This window comes from Lepidochelys kempii, chromosome 2, assembly GCF_965140285.1.
Source record: "Lepidochelys kempii isolate rLepKem1 chromosome 2, rLepKem1.hap1, whole genome shotgun sequence".
NCBI lineage: Eukaryota > Metazoa > Chordata > Testudines > Cheloniidae > Lepidochelys > Lepidochelys kempii.
The window spans coordinates 238633069-238656339 of record NC_136381.1 but is presented as its reverse complement, the minus strand read 5'-3'; the positions used below and the strand labels follow the sequence as shown (position 1 = coordinate 238656339).

At 41.0% G+C, this 23271-nt stretch overlaps 1 protein-coding gene across 3 annotated transcripts in view; it reads right to left on the bottom strand.

The window, feature by feature from the left end:
- WAC (WW domain containing adaptor with coiled-coil) overlaps window positions 1-23271 on the bottom strand; it is a 117521-nt gene extending 94250 nt beyond the window's left edge. For 2 of the 3 annotated variants that reach the window (XM_073334356.2, XM_073334355.2), the window contains exons 1-3: window positions 22881-23271; window positions 22710-22746; window positions 21030-21225 (exon numbers count right to left, since the gene is read on the bottom strand). In XM_073334356.2, coding sequence (XP_073190457.1) covers window positions 21030-21225; window positions 22710-22746; window positions 22881-22921 — 274 coding nt within the window. In that variant the 5' untranslated portion in view covers window positions 22922-23271. The remainder of the gene's footprint in view (window positions 1-21029; window positions 21226-22709; window positions 22747-22880) is intronic. The other variant, XM_073334357.2, reaches the window with a different exon arrangement.

Here is a 23271-nt window from a genome sequence, read left to right as displayed (position 1 = left end):
TGGCCCTCTAAAGACCACGCAAAATAGCTGTTGATCATTAAAACAAATGTTAGTTGGCCATTAAAACATTGCTTTGTTTGTATTGTTCTAATTCAAAAATGCCTGAAAAATATATTTTTTTTCCAAAGTAAGTAAAGCAGGAGAGGTTGAATTCTAAAAGGAGTGAAAGGATTTTAATGTAAACCCCTTATAAACTATCTACATAATTGCTAGTGTAATGCTATACTTAACTAGGGAAACTTCATCCACTCGGCTAAACAGACTTGAATTAACATCCATAGGAATTCAAAGGTGATATGTGGCTTCTGGAGCAAGTCATGATATATGATTACAAGAAGAATACAGTCACAAGAAACAAAAAAATTGAACAGCACAACAGATTCCAAAGTGAATTCTTACCTTATGTCCAAGTCTTCATGAACACAAAACAGCTAACTTACTGTTTTGCTTTAAAAAAAAAAAAAAAGAAAAAGAAAAAGTCCTACATTTTGATTATGTATTTCTTCAAAAGTGAGCACTTTTTCAAATCATTTTTCTTTGTTTGAGAGTGAATAGGTCTGTACAGAATGTAAGAGTAAATGCTCATGTTTGCATCAGCAGGGCAGAATCCCATCAAGTTTTCCTCTTTTTTCTATAGATGTTAATCACTACTATGATTCAGTAACATTAGTGACATCAGAGGCATACCTATCTTTCTATAAGGATGAGACCTTGATGCATAAAAAAGCTGATTCTTCGAAAGATGTGAAATTATATGGTATTTAAGGATGTAAGGTTACAAACCAAGCTGGAGAGAAAGGACTGAACTGTAACTATTGCTCCTTAAAAGTCTTCTAGAACAGTGGTTCTCGACCAGGAGTATATGTACGCCTAGGGGTACTCAAAGGTCTTCAAGGGAGTACTCAACTCATCTATATCAGCGTTTCTCAACCTGGAGGTTGCACCCCCAGGGTGGTTTTGGCTGAGATCTAGGGAGGCTGCAAGTGCAGGGCCAGCAGTAGGTGGTGGCAAGTAGGGCAATGGCTCAGGGCCCCATGCCACAGGGGGCCACATGAAGTTAAGTTACATGCTTCAACCCTGGTGGTGAGGCTTAGACTTCAGACAAGGCTCACAAATGAAAAACAGGCTCAAGTATAATATTTATATTCCAATCCATTTATTTTATAATTATATGGTAAAAATGAGAAAGTAAGCAATTTTTCAGTTAGTGTGCTGTGACTCTTGTATTTTCATGTCTGATTTTGTAAGCAAGTAGCTTTTAAGTGAGGTGAAACTTGCGGTACGCAAGAAAAATCAGGTTTCAGAGTGGCAGCCGTGTTAGTCTGTATCCGCAAAAAGAAAAGGAGGACTTGTGGCACCTTAGAGACTAACAAATTTATTTGAGCACAAGCTTTGGTGAGCTACAGCTCACTTCATCGGATGCCTAAAAGTGGCAATTCTTCAACAACAACAACAAAAAAAACCTATAAAAGCTATAAATCACATGAACAGTTTGACAGTTTCTGGTCATGCCAGCTGTCCGTTGACTGGAGCAGACTATTATGTTGTAGTGTAAAATGTAAGAGTGCCAGAACCTAGATTAGCTGCAGAGTATTGTATACATCAACTGTTAGAGGAAACAGAGTAGCAGTTGTGTTAGTCTGTATCTGCAAAAAGAAAAGGAGGACTTGTGGCACCTTAGAGACTAACACATTTATTTGAGCATAAGCTTTCGTGAGCTACAGCTCACTTCATTGGATGCATTCAGTGGAAAATACAGTGGGGAGATTTATACACACAGAGAACATGAAACAATGGGTTTTACCATACACACTGTAACAAGAGTGATCAGGTAAGGTGAGCTATTACCAGCAGGAGAGCAGGTGGAGGGGGGGGAGATAAGGTGGGCCATTTCCAGCAGTTGACAAGAATATGTGAGGAACAGTTGGGGGTGGGGGTGGGGGAGGGGGGGGAATAAACATGGGGAAATAATTTTACTTTGTGTAATGACACATCCACTCCCAGTCTTTATTCAAGCCTAAGTTAATTGTATCCAGTTTACAAATTAATTCCAATTCAGCAGTCTCTCATTATAAGGGATACAGTAGTCCTGAAAGGTTGAGAACCACTGTTCTAGATCAGGAGTTATTACAACTGTCACCAAAAGCATCAATTTTGGCTAGTGACAAATCCAAAGAGCTTGTTTTATTGGGGGGGGGAACCAACACTGAACTCTAGTCATAGAGCTCAGATGTTAGAGATTAACTGTACTGAAACTAGATTTTGCCAGATTCAAATCAAAATTTACAATCCATACCCTTGTAGATACTCATTTTAACAAATTTCCCATTACTTTTATGAAAAAAAAAAAATTTCTGTAGTAGTGCCATTGAAGGAGCAGCATCAAGAATATTTTGACCAGAGATTATCAAAATATATGAGGTTTTCTTCATGAAGCTAATTTAAAAAGTATCATTTTAATAAAATTTGGATGAACACTTTCTGACCAGCAAAATTTTGACAAGGAAGAATTTCAGTTTAAAGCTACCGAAGCAAATTAAAAATAACAGATTGTAAGTACTAATTAAATCCGTTTCATGTAAAGACATCTATCAATATCTATTATTTTCATATAATCATGTTCACACCTTCTTTTCTACCTCTTTTTGGTATGCTGCTTCTGAGATATGGGCAGATGATATACCAGGGTGATTCTGGTCTTAAAGTGCACTTCTACTCTTAAAGCACAGTAATTTTAAAAAGCAAACAGTGTTCCAATACCATTGTGTCAGTAACTCCATAAAAGATTTGTTCCTTTTACAAGTAAAAGATTGGATTACTAGAAAAAAGCACTCGCCCAGAGATCTCACAACTAAGCTAGATTTTTTCCATGTCATACTTCACAGGTAAGACAATTTGGCAGGTATAAATGTACCTTCAATTACACCAGTGGGAGGGAGTGAAGAGAGAGTCTAGCTGTTAAGTCACTGGACTGTGACTCTGTAGATTTGGGATAAATTCTGTCACATGGCCATGGACTCTGCCATAGACTTCTTATGTGACCCTGTGGGTAAGTCATTTATCTAGTGTGTGCCTTACTTCCTTATCTACAAAATGGGAAGTAAGGTATTATTCCTTTTTCAGAGGTGTGTTGTCCATTAAAGTCTATGAATGATTGTGAGGTGCTCACATATTACTATGATGAGGGCAATACAAGTGCTTGAAAAGACTTCTGTGCAAGCCTACTAATCGCCAACAAAAAAACACAGGTGTTACCAGCAGCCAAATTTTACCTATAAACTGGGCAAATTTGATACAGTCATATAGAGAGTAACACCTGATCCCATTTCTACAGGATCACTTTTCAAAGTGGAATTTCACTTTAAATATTCGTTTTCAGTCTCTGAAACAAATGACATCGTAAGAAGGATTTTAAAGTAGTAATTAGATTAAACTGTGAGGAAAATAAACTGACTAAGTTATTCAATCTTCTACTCTACTACTTTGTGTCCTAAAACTGTGGATCTTTGGGAGATGAGCTGATCAAATACAGATTGTAATTCATCTCTAACTACAAAATCGTAGAATCTTGAAACACTATAGATTCAAAGGACAGAAAGGACCACTGGGTTCATCTAGTCGGACCTCCTGTATAACACAGACTCTAGGAATTATTTTGGGGAAGTTCTGTGGCATACCTATTAGAAAAACATTCAATCTTGGTCTAAAATTGTCAGTGATGGCTAATCCACCACAACCCTTGGTAAATTGTTCCAATCATTAATTACTCTCACAATTAAAAATGTATGCCTTATTTCCAGTCTGAATTTCTCTAGCTTCAACTTCCAGCCATTGTATCTTGTTATAGTTTTCTCTGCTAGGGTGAAGAGCTCATTATTAAATATTTATTCCCCACAGATACGTATAGACTAATCAAGTCATCCCTTAACCTCCTCTTTGTTAAGATAAACAGACTGAGCTCATTGAGTCTATAACTACACCTCTACCCAGATATGATGCAGTCCGATATAACGCAAATTCAGATATAATGCGGTAAAGCAGAGCTCCAGGGAGCGGGGCTGCTTTACCTCATTATATCCAAATTCACGTTACTGCAAGTGGTTCCTCTGAGCGCCCCCTTTACTTGCCGCGGCCTCCCCACCCCAGCTCACCTCCGCTCCGCCTCCTCCCCTGTGCACACTGCCACAGCTCCGCTTCTCCGCGCCCCCCCCCCCCCCGCTTCCTTCCAGGCTTCCCGCGCCAAACAGCTGATGGGAGGGGAGAAGCAGAGCGGCGGCAGCACACTCAGGGGAGGAGGCGGAGGCAGAGAGGAGGTGAGCTGGGGCGGGGAGCGGTTCCTCTCCCTACCCCGATATAACGTGGTCTCACCTGTAAGACTAAGATTTTTTTCAGAGGAACAGCCGTGTTAGTCTGTATTCGCAAAAAGAAAAGGAGTACTTGTGGCACCTTAGAGACTAACCAATTTATTTGAGCATGAGCTTTCGTGAGCTACAGCTCACTTCATCAGATGTTTACCGTGGAAACTGCAGCAGACTTTATATACACACAGAAATCATGAAACAATACCTCCTCCCACCCCACTGTCCTGCTGGTAATAGCTTATCTAAAGTGATCAACAGGTGGGACATTTCCAGCACAAATCCAGGTTTTCTCACCCTCCACCCCCCCACACAAATTCACTCTCCTGCTGGTGCTAGCCCATCCAAAGTGACAACTCTTTACATAATCAAGTCGGGCTATTTCCTGCATAGATCAAGGTTTTCTCACATCCCCCCCACCCCCATACACACACAAACTCACTCTCCTGCTGGTAATAGCTCATCTAAACTGACCATTCTCCAGGTTTAAATCCAAGTTAAACCAGAACATCTGGGGGGGGGGTAGGAAAAAACAAGAGGAAACAGGCTACCTTGCATAATGACTTAGCCACTCCCAGTCTCTATTTAAGCCTAAATTAATAGTATCCAATTTGCAAATGAATTCCAATTCAGCAGTTTCTCGCTGGAGTCTGGATTTGAAGTTTTTTTGTTTTAAGATAGCGACCTTCATGTCTGTGATTGCGTGACCAGAGAGATTGAAGTGTTCTCCGACTGGTTTATGAATGTTATAATTCTTGACATCTGATTTGTGTCCATTTATTCTTTTACGTAGAGACTGTCCAGTTTGACCAATGTACATGGCAGAGGGGCATTGCTGGCACATGATGGCATAGATCACATTGGTGGATGTGCAGGTGAACGAGCCTCTGATAGTGTGGCTGATGTTATTAGGCCCTAATAACATCAGCCACAATGATATAATATAATAATATTAGGGCCTAATAACATCAGCCACACTATCAGAGGCTCGTTCACCTGCACATCCACCAATGTGATCTATGCCATCATGTGCCAGCAATGCCCCTCTGCCATGTACATTGGTCAAACTGGACAGTCTCTACGTAAAAGAATAAATGGACACAAATCAGATGTCAAGAATTATAACATTCATAAACCAGTCGGAGAACACTTCAATCTCTCTGGTCACGCAATCACAGACATGAAGGTCGCTATCTTAAAACAAAAAAACTTCAAATCCAGACTCCAGCGAGAAACTGCTGAATTGGAATTCATTTGCAAATTGGATACTATTAATTTAGGCTTAAATAGAGACTGGGAGTGGCTAAGTCATTATGCAAGGTAGCCTGTTTCCTCTTGTTTTTTCCTACCCCCCCCCCAGATGTTCTGGTTTAACTTGGATTTAAACCTGGAGAATGGTCAGTTTAGATGAGCTATTACCAGCAGGAGAGTGAGTTTGTGTGTGTATGGGGGTGGGGGGGATGTGAGAAAACCTTGATCTATGCAGGAAATAGCCCGACTTGATTATGTAAAGAGTTGTCACTTTGGATGGGCTAGCACCAGCAGGAGAGTGAATTTGTGTGGGGGGGTGGAGGGTGAGAAAACCTGGATTTGTGCTGGAAATGTCCCACCTGTTGATCACTTTAGATAAGCTATTACCAGCAGGACAGTGGGGTGGGAGGAGGTATTGTTTCATGATTTCTGTGTGTATATAAAGTCTGCTGCAGTTTCCACGGTAAACATCTGATGAAGTGAGCTGTAGCTCACGAAAGCTCATGCTCAAATAAATTGGTTAGTCTCTAAGGTGCCACAAGTACTCCTTTTCTTTTTAAGATTTTTTTGGTTCCCGAGGACCATGTTATAACGGGGTAGAGGTATATGAGGCAGGTTTTCTAATCCTTTAATCATTCCAATTTATCAACATCCACCTCGAATTGTGGGCCCAGAACTCGACACAGTATTCCAGCAGCGGTTGCACCAAATATTGCACCAAATAACCTCTCCACTACTACTTGAGACTCCCCTGTTTATGCACACACTATATCCAACATTTTACACAGATACTTGTAAAACTGTGCGGAAAAGTATCAAAAAATTTCAAGAACTATTCCCCTCTAAGAACTCCTTTAATGCCTTATCTAAATGCATCAGTTGCACCAGTTTAATTTAAATTAGTTTTAAAAACAGATTTATAGATAAGCTAGGGTAAAAGGCTTTATGGACACTTATTTCCATTTCAACCAGAATTTAGTTTCAATTTAGATTAAACTGATTTGAGTTAAATTTTAAACTAAACAGACAAACAAACCTGGTTTAAACCAAAGTAAAACCTGGTTAAAACAAAAATAAGAGCATCTGTCTTCTGCATCAGTATCACAAAATCAACTTAAAAATCACACCTTATGGTGAACCAGTGCAGCTTTCTCATGTAGACAAGCTGCAAGAGTACCTCCAAGAAGCTCCCAAGGATATCTGCAGGAAACATCTTGCTCCTCATCTCACCTACAGGTACCCCATTTTCCCAAGAAGGATCTGGGCTCAGGGACTGGGGTGGATGCTACCTGTTTCTCACAGATTTACTGCTAAAGCAGACAACAGGGACCAGAGGGGAGTGCACCTTTAGCATTTTGCTTGGAGGGGGGAAGATGACTACTGCTAACAGCAAGAACTCTAAGTAGGTAATCTAGCAGACCTCAACTTGGAACAGAAAGAGAGCCAGACAATGGTCTTACCAAAGAGATTGATGGGAAACTAATGACTTGTTATCAGTTTATACGTTTTCAAAGCTATCTAGCTAAGAGAGGTCTAAACCCTTAAATGAAAGCTTTGTTTAGGAACAGAAGAACTTGTAATGTTCATCCGATCACACCTCTAAAATACGTTATTTAGTAGACAAAGATTATCTCAATTGACAAAACTTTTATACTCCAACTCAGTGAAAATAATTTGCTGCAATAACTCTTGAGAATTAGCAGACACAAGTTAGATTTTTTTGTATCAAGTTTCTTTTAATGAACGAGACAGTCAAACAAATCTGGAACTGTGGGGAAAAAATGATCAGACTCTGAAAAACTAAAACTGCTCAATTAACCTCACTTTCCAAACAAAAAGTTTATGCTCTGATCAAACAATCAACCCATGTCAGACAATTTTGAATCCACACAGAGCCCACTGTAGCAGGAGTGTGCCTCAATCTACACATGTGAGCAGTTTTTTGTATTAAAAAAATCTTTCTGGGAAGGGATGAGTTCGTGCACAGGGAACACACTGTTCACATAAAACTCACATTTACAATGAAAACCGTATCAAAACCACAACTCTGAAGTCAGTAACTCCAACAGTTGGGAGGAAAAAATGCAGAAGAATTGGATTACACAAGCTCTTCACCCAAAGGGTTTTGAAGAGGACCTATTCAACAGGAAAAAAATCCTTGGGTAGGAAGCACTATGGCAAAGGCAAAATTAACAACCAACATCTTGGATGACAGAAGTAATAGTGGATATTTTTAAATTACTTAATCCCTACAGATGACACAACAAAGCAAAAGCTTTACAGTCATTTTGGTAAGGTGACAAGTGTGTGTCACCCAGCGACTGGACAACAGAAAAATCTGCACAGCAATAATGCCCAACAGGAACAAAAAATACGCCTAGTGACAGCACCATTCACTGAAGCCAATTAACTGCCAAAAACAAATACCTTTCTTTGAAGAAAAATGCCTGTACTATGCCTGGAAGTAAGATACATTAGAATTACAGAGCTATCAATCTGTAGTTTAATTCAGAATGACTTTTCAGGTAAGAAGCACTAAAGAACAACGGACTAGACTTCCAACTTTTAGGATAGCTTTTAGGGTGGTTGCTCTTAAAGACTGAACATAAATAGAGAAAATGTGGGCCAACACAGACAGCACAATTATCAGCAGTTATAGATACTGAATTCTGCTACTGGTAAATCTGCAACAGTGTTGTCAGCATCTCTTTGGGTCTTTTTTCCCCCTCTCACAGAGGTACAGCAAAGAACAGGTAACTCCAAAGTAACCTAGATTTCATGTAAAATGCTATTTAGTTAGACCCAAATTATAGTTCCTATATGCACTCAATCAAAAAACCACCCTTGAAAAGTTTACCAAACATCTATTAGCCAGAGGTAGATACAGACAAGGCTGGAAGAGAAGTCTAATGTCAGTGACCTGGTGAGAAGCCCAGACCTCTCTACTATTACCGGTAAAGCTGAAAGTTTCTACTGGAATACTGGAGTTTCTACTGGAGTACACCCTGCTGTAGGGTCCTATTTTTTGTATCAGCCTCTGGTTAACAGGTGCCTGATAAATTTGAACCCTTAACCTCTTCAAGCTGCTAGAAAGGAAAAAGATTTCTGTTACCTTCTCCGTCCAGATGTTCCCAGCTACCAAGCAAGGGGTAGAGGTCTGTGTGAACAGGACTAAACACTTTTCCTTCACTCTGTCCTCTCCCAAAGCCACTAGACTACAGCAAGGAGGAGAGTTTCTGCAACTTTCCCTCAGTCAGCCTGTTTTAGGTGGTCCTCCCTCATTAATAACATTAATGTGAACCTCTGATGCTGTTCACAGCTTTAAAACATAATTCTTGACACCCTCCAGTTATGCATAGTTTTCAGAATAGCAGAAGTTAAAATGACCTGTCTTGTGAATTTCACTGTGCAGATGTTTTGAGAAAATCTATGAGCAGTAACAGACAAACTGGAACCAACTTTAGCTTCAGAACGACAATGTGGAATCATTCCACATTTGGGAGATTCTTTGCAATCCTAAATTTTTGGTTTTCAATGAAGGCTTAAGTTCTGCCAATACTGATTGGATCTCACCCTCCAACACACTCATCAGGAAAAAAGCCTCTCACTTGCCTGGGGTGAATTTCAAGCCAAGTCATTCTGTGAACAAACAATATTTCAACCAGGGTGCATGCACATCAGACTAAAATGATTTCTTGTCAGATAAACAGAAAGTTAGTATAATTTTAGTTCTACCATTATTTTCTGTACTAGTACCAACAACTACGGACAGGAGAGTTCCAATTTCATTGGGGACTTGATAATATTTAACAGAAGTGGCTAGAGACAATTGCTCTGTTTTCCTATTTTAAAAAAATATTAAAATGTGTATTACGATGAATACAGGACCATGGGAAAACACACAACACTTTAATGCACCATAAAAACAGAGGCTTTTTTAAAAAAAAGGTACTCTCTTTGGTGTTGATGAAAACTTTCATTAACACCAAATAAAGTGTGTAAAGTGACCTAAGCACTAGACTAATGGCATTTTTAGGTTGGTACTATCAGCATATCTACACTAGAAATGTTAAGTCAACCTATGGGAGCTCGATTTACAACCACCACAGTAATTACTGTGGCGGTTTATGTCCACACTACCCCTCTTTCTGTCAGTGGAGCACATCCTCGCCGGGAGTGCTTCCACCAACTTAAGTGAAGCAATGTTAGGGGCCGAGAGCCTGGGCATTCAGCACCACAGGCAGCTCCCTCCCAGGAGCCCAGCTGCACCCATCCGGCTCCCCGCTGGGAGCCCAGGTACTGTCTGGAGTCTCCCAGCCCCTGTGATGAGCAGGAGCCACCCTGACTTCAGGCACAGAACTCCACTCCTGGAGCCCTGCTGTGGTGGGGAGCAGAGAGCCCAGAGAGGCAACTGGGCTCCCAGAGACAGTGATCCAGGGGGAGAGAGAGAAGGAGCAGCCATAAGCCTCAATGCAGTACCAGGGCTCCCTGCTGAAAGCAGGAAGCCTTCAGACAGCAATCCAGCTGGCAGAGGGGGAGCCCAGGCAGCAGCTGGACTGGGAGCCAAGAGGCAGGTGGCCTCCGAAGGGGGCAGGTGCAGCTCTGCTAGGAGCCATGAAATTGGCAAGTATGACAGTCAACAGCAGAAGTAAATAAGTGTCCACATGGACACTGCATCGCTCTAACTACACCGACATAAGCCCTATGCCTCTCGTGGAGGTGGAGATATTATGTCAGTGTAGTAGGGTACTTACATCGGCGGGAGCAAGGCTGTAGTGTGCACAATGACATAACTAGGTTGACATAAGCTGCCTTACGTCAACCTCCCTGTAGTGTAGACCAAGAGTATGAATAAAGAGGCTTCTACACTGTGCTTCTTACACTAGAGAAAGGAAACATTTCTCTTCCCACTGTAATTTTATTGTGAAAAGTTAAGGAATCTGTTACAATTCACCGAGCAAAAGACACAGCAAGTCTTAAAGTTAGTGTTATAGTACAGGACACCTCAAAGTAGTTAGGTATAGTGAAATTTCACCACCTTTCAATTCATTTAGTCTACTGACTATGGTTCCCATTTCAAAACAGGCAAAAACATGCAAATTAAGTTCTTCTGTTTCAGAAGCATTTTGTGACCCATAGGAAAAAAGCAAAATCAACGCAATTTGCTGGCTTTTGCCAACTCAATTAGATCTTGCCTATTTTCTAAAACTTTACATTAATGAAATAAGACAATGTAGTTCAAAGCTTCACCACAAAATGCCTGTAAAACTGTACGGCAACGAAGGTATTTAATCAATATTTCCATGACTATTTTGGTATGCTGGCACTATGTACAACTTTCTACAGCAAATTTATATATGCAGCAAAAATAAAAATACACTTGTAAAAACTTGAGTCAAGATCCCTTTGTTCAAGATCAATATACCTTAGATTTTTTTGAACTGTTTTTAAGTTCAGATTTTTAAAAAGCTTTTGACAAATCAGCATTTCAAACATGAGAACTATTCCAATACTACTAACATGAAGGGACTGACGACATGCTTACTGAAGTTCTCTTCACATATCTGGCCATTAACTAGGTGAGGAACACAGAGGTTCTGCAGAGCAAAAAGGCAGAATAGCAGGTCAGAGTTGGTACACGGAAAGCCCTGGAGACAGTTCTCTCCTCAGTGAGAAATAGCCCTATTCAGCTGGGAACCAGTCATGGTGGGTTTTTGTAGCAAGAATGAACAGATATGTATTTTAGAGCAAAAAATGCCACATTTTTTCTGCTGTTTGATCATTCCTGGACCTCTTCCCATAGACAAGTGGATTTCTTTTTGTAGATTTCAGGAATTTGAACTACTGTTTTTAAACTACAGAAGGTTTGCAAAATGTGTCATTACACAAGAGCTCAACTAACCGTAACCAAAACTACTACATTATACAACTTCCAAAGTAAATCATCAAAACACTTGTTTTTCCCAACAACAAATGGGGGGGAGTTTACCTTACAAAAATAAGTTATGTGATTTGGAAGCTGAAGTTCTAAGAGCTGAAAACTTTCCTATTTTATAAAAATACTAATTTTTTAATATATATATACTTTGGTTTTTAAAACAGACTGAAGACATTTCACCAGAACAAGAACATACTTCTATGATATTCTCCCAGTATAATATCCACTTCATGTGCAACATGAGCAAAAATACTGAAACTGTAGCGTATCATCTCTCCCAATGACACCATAAAAAAGAAAATGAAGATAATCAATCCTACTCAATGTAAAAATAAAATGCAGCTGTCCCTTGAGTATGTGCTCTTTTAAAGAGCGATATTTGTGTACACCAACATTTTTTAAAAATTTACTACTACTACTACTGCCAAAATGTAAGTTCCAAAGTATCAGAGTGCTGAGTCCTGACATTCAGTACCAGTTCAGCCTTCCCCACCAAAATGCTATTTTAGCAGAATAAGAAAACACCACGCATGTGCACGCGCGCACACACACAGAGCAATCCTCTGTACTCTGATACTGGAACTTTTCCCCAAGAGATGCTTGTGAAACTTGTATAAAAGTTTGACTCTATTAAAAAAAAATACACAACAGTGTATTTCGTTGGATTACTACTTCCATCAAGAGTGAACCTACAGCACGTGGAGCCACAAGATGCCTCGCAGAGGTTAACATCACACTTCAGTAAAATTAGCTTCTCTTGTCCAAAACAGCCACCAGTAAAGAGACAGAAACACACAATATACTCCCTGCTGGCTTTGCATAGTTTTAACCACAGGAATCATACCTGAAGATTTATTCAGCAATTTAAAGTTAAGACAGCTAAATGATGAGAGCAGAGAGAACAGGAGAGGAAATAGGAAACAAAACAATAAAAGGAGAGAACCCAAATGTAAACTGGCACCAAACAGTTAACGAGTTTTTCTTCTTAGGGGAAAAAAAACTGAGAATACTATGAGGCAGTTTTCAAGTCTGAGGTCAGGGGAGAAAGTTTAGTACCAGAGGCATGAGGAAAAGGAGAACACTGGTAGTAGAGAATGTTGCATATTTGCTCCTGCAGCTATAGATCTAGCAGTGGGCAACTCCCTGGAAACCACCTGCTTCTCTCCCTGTTTCTTCAGACTAGAGCCCTGTGCGGATACTCAAATGTGTATCTGCATCCAATCCGCAATCTGCAAAGATTATTTGCAGATATCTGGTCCAGGGAGAGCTGCGTGTGCAGCTGTGGGGAGCCCACACAGAATCGCGGACCCTCCACCTGCCCTCAGCCGGACGGTGAGCCTGGGGTGCAGAGACATGGCCTGGGGCTGATGTCAAACACGCTCTCCCTCCCCTCCCCATGAGCAGCTGGAGATTCTGCCGCAGCTCCCCACCGGGCTCTTAATCTGGAAAGGCTGTGGCTTTAAGCCACCCCCTTCATGGCCAGAGCTGGGTTGGGGAGAGCTGCACTGGCAGCTGTGGGGAGCCACGGCAGACCCTCCACTTGCCCTGGGTGGGGAACCCAAGCAGCCCCCCACCCAGTGTCCCTGCCCCGGGCAGGTAGAAAGACCCAGGCTCCCCACAGCTGTCAGCATGGCTCTCCCAGACCCATCTCTGACCAAGGGGTGTTGCGGGGGGGCTGCTTGGAGCCACAGCCCGGCCATGGTAAGAATCGGGCGGGCAACTGTGCAGAGCCGCAGCGGACTCTCCACCTGCCCCGGGCAGGGAGTCTGAACAGCACCCACCCAGTGTCCCTACCCCCCAGCTCCTCCACCCAGGGCAGGTGGAGGGACCCAGGCTCCCCGAAGTTGCCACCGTGGATCTCCCTGACTCAGCTCTGGTCGGAGATCCAGAGGGGAGAGGGCTTGGAGCCACAGCGCAGCCATGGTAAGGAGCAGGGTGGGCAGCTGTGAGGAGCTGTGGTGAATCCTCCCCTTGCCCTGGGCATGGGGCCCAAGCAGCCCCCCCACCAGTGTCCTTGCCCCCCAGGCCTCCCGCCCAGAGCAGGTGGAGGATCTGTGCCTGCAGTTCCTCACAGTTGCCTGCTCAGCTCTTACCATAAGAGACATGCACAGAAATGGCCCATGGCTATAAAGCAGATACCCACGGATTTGCAGGGCTCTATTTCAGACTGCTACAAGAACAGCTCACAGGTACAGGGCTGCAGTCTCAAGCAGTAGCCCATACGTCCATGCTTCTCTCCTTTGCAAGCACACAGGCTAGAAACAAACTGAGAAAGCTTGAATTCTGCAGAAATGAAGGAGCCACCAATCACCAGGGAATGCTTTTTAAATACCTCTGGCAAGAAAATTTAGCAAGACCTGTTTATAACCAATATTAAGAGATTACTTCCCTTTTTCAAAGGGTAAAAGGGACTTACACACTCAGCATATTATAGCTAACTGCTAGAATTACCTAAATAATGCATTAAAATAAAACTCAGAGAAATTCAAATTTTACTGAATTTCAAGAAAAAAAAACTATAATCAATTTATTAAAAGTATTAAAAATACTGACTACTTTGGATAACCTGCATGAATTTCAAAAGTGAACAGTTCTAGACACATTTTCATCTTCATCTAACCATTTGTTACATCATAGCTTAACAACTGCTTTTCAAAGACAGTGAACTTCAAAACCAGTAATTTTTTTTTTTTAAATGTAGTTTCAGGACTGTCACCTGACTATGGTTTTACAATCACATTTTTCTAGTTTTAAAAAAGGTCTCTCCCTTGTTATGTGAAAGACCCACACAAAAGGGAAAACTAATTGACCATACAAGATATCCATTTAAACTTATTTGGGGATGGTAGGGAGGAAACAAGCCAAAATAGGGAAAGAAGAGGTTAAAAATATTTAGAGAAGTTAGATTTAGTCAAGTTGGCAGGCCCTGATGAAATTCACCCTAGGGTACATAAGGAACTAGCTGAAGCAATCTTGGAAACATTAATGATTATTTTTGAGAACTCATGGAGGACAGTAGAGGTCCAGAGGGCTGGAGAAAGGCACAAACACTACTTATCTTTAAAAAGGGGACCAAAGAGGACCAGTCAGCCTAACTTCAATACCTGAAAAGATACTGGTACAAAATATCAATTTGTAAGCACCAGAGGATAAAATGATAGTAACTAATAGCCAACATGTTTGCCAAGAACAAATCATGCCAAACTAACTAATTTCTTTTTCTGACAGGGTTACTGGGGAAGTGGATAAGGGGGAAACCTTGATTTTAGTAAAGCTTTTAAAACAGTCATATATGAAAAGGAGTATTTGTGAAATCTTACAGACTAACAAATTTATCTGAGCATTAGCTTTCGTGAGCTACAGCTCACTTCATCCGATGAAGTGAGCTGTAGCTCACGAAAGCTTATGCTCAAATAAATTTGTTAGTCTGTAAGGTGCCACAAGTACTCCTTTTCTTTTTACGAATACAGACTAACACGGCTGCTACTCTGAAACCAGTCATATATGACATTCTCATAAGCAAACTAGGGAGGTAAAGTACAAGCAGGTGGGTGAAAAACTGGCTGAAAGGCCATACTCAGAGTAGTTACCAATGGTTCACTGTCCATCTGGGAGGTAATGTCTAGTGGGGTTCCACAAGAGCCAGTCCTGGGTCTGCTACTATTCGTTTTCATTAATTACTAGGAAAGTGGTGAGGAGAGTTTATACAATTTGCATATGACACCAAGTTCAGAGGAGCTGCAATAACTTCGGAGAACAGGACTGGAATTCAAAATGGAATTCAAGTCAGAGAACTGGTCTGAAATCAACATGATAAAATTCAGTAAAGGCACGTACAAACAGAAAACATGGGAGTTAATAGTGGATTTCAAATTGAATGAGACAAAAATGTGATGCAACTGCAAAAAAAGGCTAATATTCTGGGTTGTATTAACAGTGATATGGTATGTAAGACACAGGAAGCAACTGTTGTCCCAATCTACTCAGTGCTAGTGAGTACTCAGCTGCAGTATGGTGTCCAGTTTCGGGCTCCATAGCTTTAAAAAAAATAAAGATATGGACAAATTAGAGATGGTCCAGAGAGCAACAAAAGTGATAAAAGGCTTAGAAAATAAGTATGTTTAGTCTTCAGAAAAGACGACTCCGGAGAGAACCTGGTAGCAATTGTCAAATATGTTAAGGGCAGTTATAAAAGAGGACAGTTATCGATTGTTCTCCATGTTGACCGAAGGTAGGACAAGAAGCAATCCGCTTAATTTGCAAAAAGGGAGACTGAGGTTAGACAGAAAAAACTATCCTTATAGTTAGAAAGTTAAGTTCTAGAACAGGCTTTCAAGTGAGATTGTGGAATCCCAGTCACTGGAGATTTTTAAGAACAGGTTAGACAAACTGTCAGGAATGGTGTAGGTATACTTCGTCCTGCCTCTGCATGAGGGGCTGGACTAGATGATCTCTTGAGGTCCCTTCCAGACCTATATTTCTATGATTCTATGAAGTGCAATCAAAAACAGAGTAAAAGTGAAAAAAATAAGGATGGGTTTCCCCCCCACACACACACAGTACCATGAGTGTTAATTATAATAAGAATAGGTTAAAAAAAATGTGTTTTTTCAAGCTGAAAATGTCCCTTAGCAGTATCAGAAAATAAATGTTATGATATACAATAGAAAGTTTTCCCACAGGACTAAAAATTCAGGGAACTGAATTTGATTGGCCCAGAACAGATGTTTGTAAAAGTTGACTGGTCTTGGAAGCCTTTTGTATTCAATCTACCAAATAATCATTTTTGCAACCAACTTCCACATACTCTTAACAACTGATATCTCAAGAATTGCTGGAGTCAGAAATTAAATCTTTATACTATTTGAAGGCTGAGAGAATTTACAGCCTTTGAAGCGTTTCCTAGACCACCCACCCTCTCGCTGATAATCACATAGACTTCTCTTCCCTTCCCATCTGTGACTGGGCAGCATCCTAAAGACACTGCTTCCACTGTAGATTAAAAAAATACTTCTCTAACATTTTCTGCTTTTAATGTGTTGAGTTTATTGAACGCTGTCTACTTTTTCCCCCATTTCCTTATTCCCTTGCACACATGCATTGCTGCTATCAGGTTTCTATCAGTCTGCCTACACCTTGGTTTTCTTCTCATCTGCATTTACAGCCCAGCACCTACTCTTCTCTCCCAAGATGGTGAATGCCCACGTCACCAGCTGCTCACTTCCTTTCCTCCATAGCAATGGACCCCAAGAAGGTAAGCTGGCTCCTAGTTTCCAGCTGTTTCAATAGATATATAGTGTCTTTTTGCAATGCATCTCCTAGACTCTTGGTAGACAAGGGAAGCCAGCAGCCTGCGTCATATCAGCTCTTGACAAAAGCTCCACAAACCCATCTAGAAACTCTTGTAAAATATTCCATTTTAGCTTTGATGGTTATTGTCGGTCCCCTCTGTTCAGTCATGATTTAGTTTGTTTGGCATTTTATATTATTGAATATATCTCATTCTGCTGTTTAGAACAATAATTTCTTATATCTAAAATTCTTCCAGTCTGTTTAAGTTCACAAGTCACTAAACATAATCAACATTAACTATTCCCATCCAACTTCAGTGAAGTTTTAGTATCTAGACAATATCTATTGAATCAGTCTGTGAAGGGAAAAAATGTAGTACTGTGAAGGGAAAAAATGTACTACATGATCTAAAAGGTTTCATGTTGTATATACTAATATTGTATATACAATATTTGAACTGTCATCTATTCACCTGTACACTAAGAACATGACAAAAAGCAAACAGATTTTCACAGATCCTCATAAAGCTAGGCATAGCAGAATGCCGGAGATCATTTCCTATCAACTAATACCTGCATTGAGATAGATTTGGAGTACACATGGGCAAAACTGAACTCCTTATCTAAACTCAAATTCTGCCTCCTTACATTTTCCATCATTGATGACAATACCACCATGCTCCTGATCACTCAGGTATGACCTGGAAGTGATTTTTCACAACACCCCTAGATCAAGGGAGGAGTTTTAAAATCTTGCAATTTCTTTTCTCTGTTTTAAGTTCAGATCTTTTCTTCCCATTCCCGCTTCTAAAGTACCCACCAGGCTTCATTATCTCCCCCTCCAGGACTCTGAAAATACAACTGCTAGGATCATTTTCCTTGCCCGTTAGCCTGGCCTGCCCCGACACACACATTTTGAATCCTTCCGTTGATTTCCCCCCTTTTCCACTAGGTCAAATTCAAGTTTCTTCCCCTTGCCTTCAAGACTCTTCATGGCTATCTCTTCCCTGCCAACAATGCTAGCTTTAACTGCTCACCTCCCTCAGGCTGGCTGTTCCTAAGCATGGAATCCCCTCCTGGAACTGATAGATAACCCCACAAGACCCACATCTGTTACTTCTAAAGAAACTGTTCAACAAATAATAGATTATGGGCTGTATGCTATAGTTATTTTGTGCACTGCTTGTCACCATAGATTTTAAGTTCTTCAGGACAGGGACTATGTCTCCACGCGTGGGGACCTGAATACAAACACAAGATAATAATTTAGCCACTTCACGGTGAATATCTGCTTTTATTCTGTCACCCTCCAACAATTTTATTTTATTTTTTTTAACTAATGGATGCACAGTCACATCACTTCCACTACCATTGGTAATGTAGCCAAATTTTTATGCTGCATGTTTAAAGGTGGATATATTTTAGTGTAGCCTGTGTGTGACTTTCCTTGGGCGATAAGAGGAGAGAGTACGTCAAAAGCCTGCAATAACCCTCGTAAAGTTTATTCTATTGCCAGAAAGCCTGAATACTCAACCTAATATAAAAACATGCTTTAGTCGTATTATATCATATTATACGTTTGGGGTTTTTTTGGTATCACTATAATCACATAAATTAGAAACCAATATAGTTACAGTAACAATATAGTTACCTTCTACCGCAGATGCGGTTATATACCAGTACAAAGGTGCTTATATCCGTACATCTTATTTCAGGAATAAGCTTTATTGATATGTGTATAACTGTATCCCTACTAGATGGTTGTACCATTTTGTCTATATTGGTCTCTAAACCAATACAATAATACCGGCACAAAAAAAAAAAAAAAAAACAAAAAACAAAAAAACCCTGTGTATAGATAAGCCCTTAATAAAGTTAGGTCAATTTTTGCTTTACCACAAAATACTGGACCAGATTCAGGACTGAATAAATTCAAAAACATCAGCACACTGTACCACTTAGTCATCTGTTTTGCTCAAAGAAGAACTGGAAACTAGGAGAGTGAAAATTGAAGTGATTTTTAAAACTAACTTTAAAAGCAGAGGAATGGGTGAGTTTAGGCTTCTAGTTTAACGTTTAAAACTCCAGTGTTGCGTGGTGCATGTTGCTGGGTTTTTTGTTTGTTTTTTAAACAAAACTTAAAAGTTAATGAGAAAAAATCATGGGAGTATTTCCATACAACTAAATCATTAAGATGTAGTCATTCCCTTGCAGTAGTTCCAATCAAAACACTCCAACACCACAATAATGAAACTGACTAGAAAATGAATAAATACAAAAGTGAAACCAGTCTATTTTCACTGTCTAAACTAAGAAATGCAAAGAATAAACACATTCAAAATAATGGAGAGGAAAATGACATTATTAATTTTTCTTCAGTTAATAGTCCTAGGTCCTATTAGCATTTAGTAAAGTTTTTTTTTGTTCTTTTTTTAAAAACATGCTGTCTAACTTGACAATAACTACCCATTTAAATAAAATACAGTATGTTCTCAGTAAGTTTTCTGTAATCCTGAAATTGGGAGATATATAGGAAGTACTGAGATAACTCTACTTCTGTACTGGTATAATTAGTGACATACTGGAACAATCAGCACTATATTTTAATGCAATTATAGTACACACTAACCTGTATTTAAAATCAGGTAGCCCGTTACATTTATTGGGCATTATGGACATGGATGTAACAGCAACACCCAGTCAAGAAGTTCCAGTTGTGTTCCAACACCTAATTCCAATTAATAAAAATTATACGAGTATCCCATACATCTTAATGGTGTCAAAGTAAAATAAATGCAGTTTAAATCTTTGTATAAACTATTTCAGAGCACAGATTTATCTGCATAAGTAGGCTCTGCCAGTTCATTCTATGTACTTTGCTTTACTGGTCACAATTTAACATTGTGTCACTCAATTACGCTATTTTTATGGACTGTAAGCTAGACATGATTTCTGAATACATAAATAATTGTTAGGTTTTTTTTATAACAAAATCACTTCAGTCTATTTCATTTTGTGTCATTTAATAAACACTGTTTATTCTGAAGGGCTCACATTCACTTACGCAAACATTTAGGACTACTTATTACACATACTAAAAATACACTATATATATATATATATTAAAAAAACCTTTATTAATCATAATACACTGAATTTTTCACTCCATGAAGGAAGGGGGGAAGGAGAGAAGAGACGGAGAAGTAGCCATCTGTTCCCTTTAGATATTCCAGTATGTATACTACATTATCCCTCAACACCACTGTATACATCCATGAGGCCCTGCATCAACCACCATTCAGTCCAGGGGGACTTGAACTTATTTCTCCTACTTTTACACACAGAGAGAATGTGTTCAATACTCAAATACCATCCCCACCCCCTGAAGTGCTCCTATATTGGACCCTGATCCTCCAAACATTTACACATGTGCTTACCTTCACTGTGGTAAGTCCCATGGAAATCAACGGAACTACTCAGGGTAGTAAAAAGTTAAGAAAAAAGTATTTGAAGGATCAGTGCCTTAGGGAGCAATTAAGTAGAACCAGAAACTAAATCCAGTCTCTTGAATGGCAGTGTAGAACAGAAGCTTATCAGGCTGGCAAAGAACTCCATATACCATGTATGGAAGTGCAACTTTTAAAAAAACAGCACATCAAAAAAGAAAAAGATTAATCCAAGTTAACCTGTGAGCATTTTCTTATGCTCCAAACACATTATGAGTAATTTAAACAACTGAACAACAGAAGACAGACTAATAGTAACTGGAACTCTGATGCTTCAAAGTCTTTAGAAGAATAAGTAAAAACATATTTTATGAAAAAAGTCTAAAATGTAATCTAATTAAGATATTACCATATACTGCTCTTTCCAAGGCCTTTAGAAGTGAGCTCGAAAATGCAACAATACAAAAAAAATTAAATTTATTTAATCTCTTGGTGGCTTTATTGAAATCAACTACTTTTTGGAAGCATGAAAGAATTAGTTCAGTTTAAAAGACCCAGGGCAACTACCTCCAGTGGAACTGATCACTATATTTTGGTCTTAGTGCAGTCTTCTCACCATGGTGTAAGGCATGTCATTTAATGTAAAGTTGTGGTCATGACACTTGTAACTGTTTCACTTGTTACTTCAATAAAATGTAACTTAGATTACTACTGCTTAAATAAAAGTCAATTAAAAACAACTCACCTCCATCCCTCTCTCTAACTCTGTGAGCATGCACACTTTTTGCTTTACTGTGCCCTGTGCTGTCACCATATTTGTTTTCAGGACTATCAGACCGCCGCAACATTTTATTTGGTGGTGAAGGATCTGTGGTGTCTCGCATCTTGTCATGACGGTGATCACCACCACTGGGGTGACTCTTTGATGAGTATTTAAGAGTCTGGAAGAGATGAGAATATGTTTTTAATTGGATTTCATTTTTGTAACAGTTAATATTACTTCCAACTAATACAAATTCTAAATTTACAAGATATTTAAAACTTTTCCACTTTCTAGTGTAAATTTTAGTGATAAAATTATTTCTAAGGTATATCAGTGACAGAGCAGCAATTTAGGAAGACAAGTAGCATAAGGCTTCCCAATTTTAATTATCCATCTACAGTAAGAAATTCTGTTCTTATTTAGCTCTTATACCACCTTCCCCACTGTGGTCTCAGAGGTGACTATCTGCTATAATAGGGTATTAAAATTAAACTGCAATTCCTTGAATTCTTATTCATCTTGTGTTATATACACATTCAGCACTACATAGACTGCTGACTTTCTTCTTTTTTAGGAGGAGCAGTGTTCAGTTACTCAATAAGTAATGTAATAAAAACAGAAGTTATCATTTACAAATTTTGCATGAACCAGTGTATGCACTGCAAGTTTAATTCAAAGTCACTTAAGCTCACCCACCACCTTGAATTTCCAAAACAAACTTTATTTGGGCACAAGAACAACTAAGATAGTATTAAAAAGGATGTGGAATGGGGGTGGGGGGGAAGAAGTAGTGTGAGGTGGTGTGGGGGGGGGCTTAATTTGTGTTCATTCTGAAATATTTACACATTGGAAGCAGCATTGATCAGCATCTTTCACCTGCTTGCTTTCAAATGCAAACCTCTGTAGGGGGAATGTTTACATTTAGATGAACTGTCACTAACAGCTGCTTTCAATTGTCACATTTTGTTTCATGACTAGTCAGCCAAATGCCCAGAAATTCCATAAAACAGCCCCTCAAATGGGTCAGGAAAAGCACAATACCCCAGTCCCCTAACCCATGGGAATAGGTGTCCTCAAAAAACCACAGCTAGCACTCCCCAAAAACCGGGTTTTCAGGTGCACAAGGCTAGGGAGGGAGTATGTTATGCCGCTCAGAAATACAAGTAGTTTCTCAGTGACAAAGATTTGATGCAGGTTTCTGAGTGCAAGCTGCAGCCCCAGTGATTCATCCGGTGGCTACAGCCCGCCTTGCTCAGGTCACAGCTCCCGGCAGGGATTTGGGGAGCGGGAGAGGGGCTTTCTCTAGCCTTTGGAGAACACGTTTTACTATCTGTTTTTCACCAAATGCGATACTGACTCATTCTTCCGCCCCCTGCGTTCTCCCGGCACTGAGGGCCGAACCCTACACAGGACTTCGCTAGGCCGCGCCTAGCCGCCGCACCTCTGCCCCGCCGGGCCCCAGAGGGAACCGGGACCCCGCACGCCTCACACATTGCCGCCCCCCTCCCCGGCACTAAGGGGCTTGGGAGGGCAGGGGGCGGGGAAGTGGCAGCACCGCGGCCTGCGTCGGCGGCCGAAGCCTGTGCTGGAGTAGCTCCCGCCCCCCCGTCCGCTCTCTCCCCCGCTCCTCCTCCTGGGCCTAGCGGCCAGCGCTGCAGGTACCTGGTAGGGCTGTGAGTCCCCCCTGCGGTCGTGACAGCTAGAAGAGAGAGAGAGAAAGCGACGTTAGCGAACAACCGTTACCGGCCGCCAAGGGGGGAGGGGGTACCACAAACATGGCGGAGGGGCTGGGGGAGCCCCCCGCGGGGTGGGGGAAGGGAGGAGGGGATTTACCCATCACTGAGTCTCTGCTGTTTCCTCGCATACATTACCATCAATGCCCGGCCTGTGTGTGTGAGTGTGAGGGGACCAGGAGGGGACGGCCACGGCCGGGCCACAGGCGCCGAGGGGGGAGGCAGCGCTCCGCCTCACCACCGACCGGGACAGGGAAGGGGGGGGGAGGGAGGGGGCAGCTCAGGCAGCTCGGCTGGGAGCAGCGCTCACGGGCCCATCTCCTCTCCGCACAGCGAAAGGGGAGACGCCGCCGCTCGGCCCCGCACACTCTGAGACACTGAGAAGCACAGACTCCGCTGCCTCCTCCCCCCGCTGCTCCCACCGCCGCCGCCGCCGCCGCTCCTCCAGCTACATCCGGGAAACTCGGGCGACGCCTTGTTCGGTTAACGTC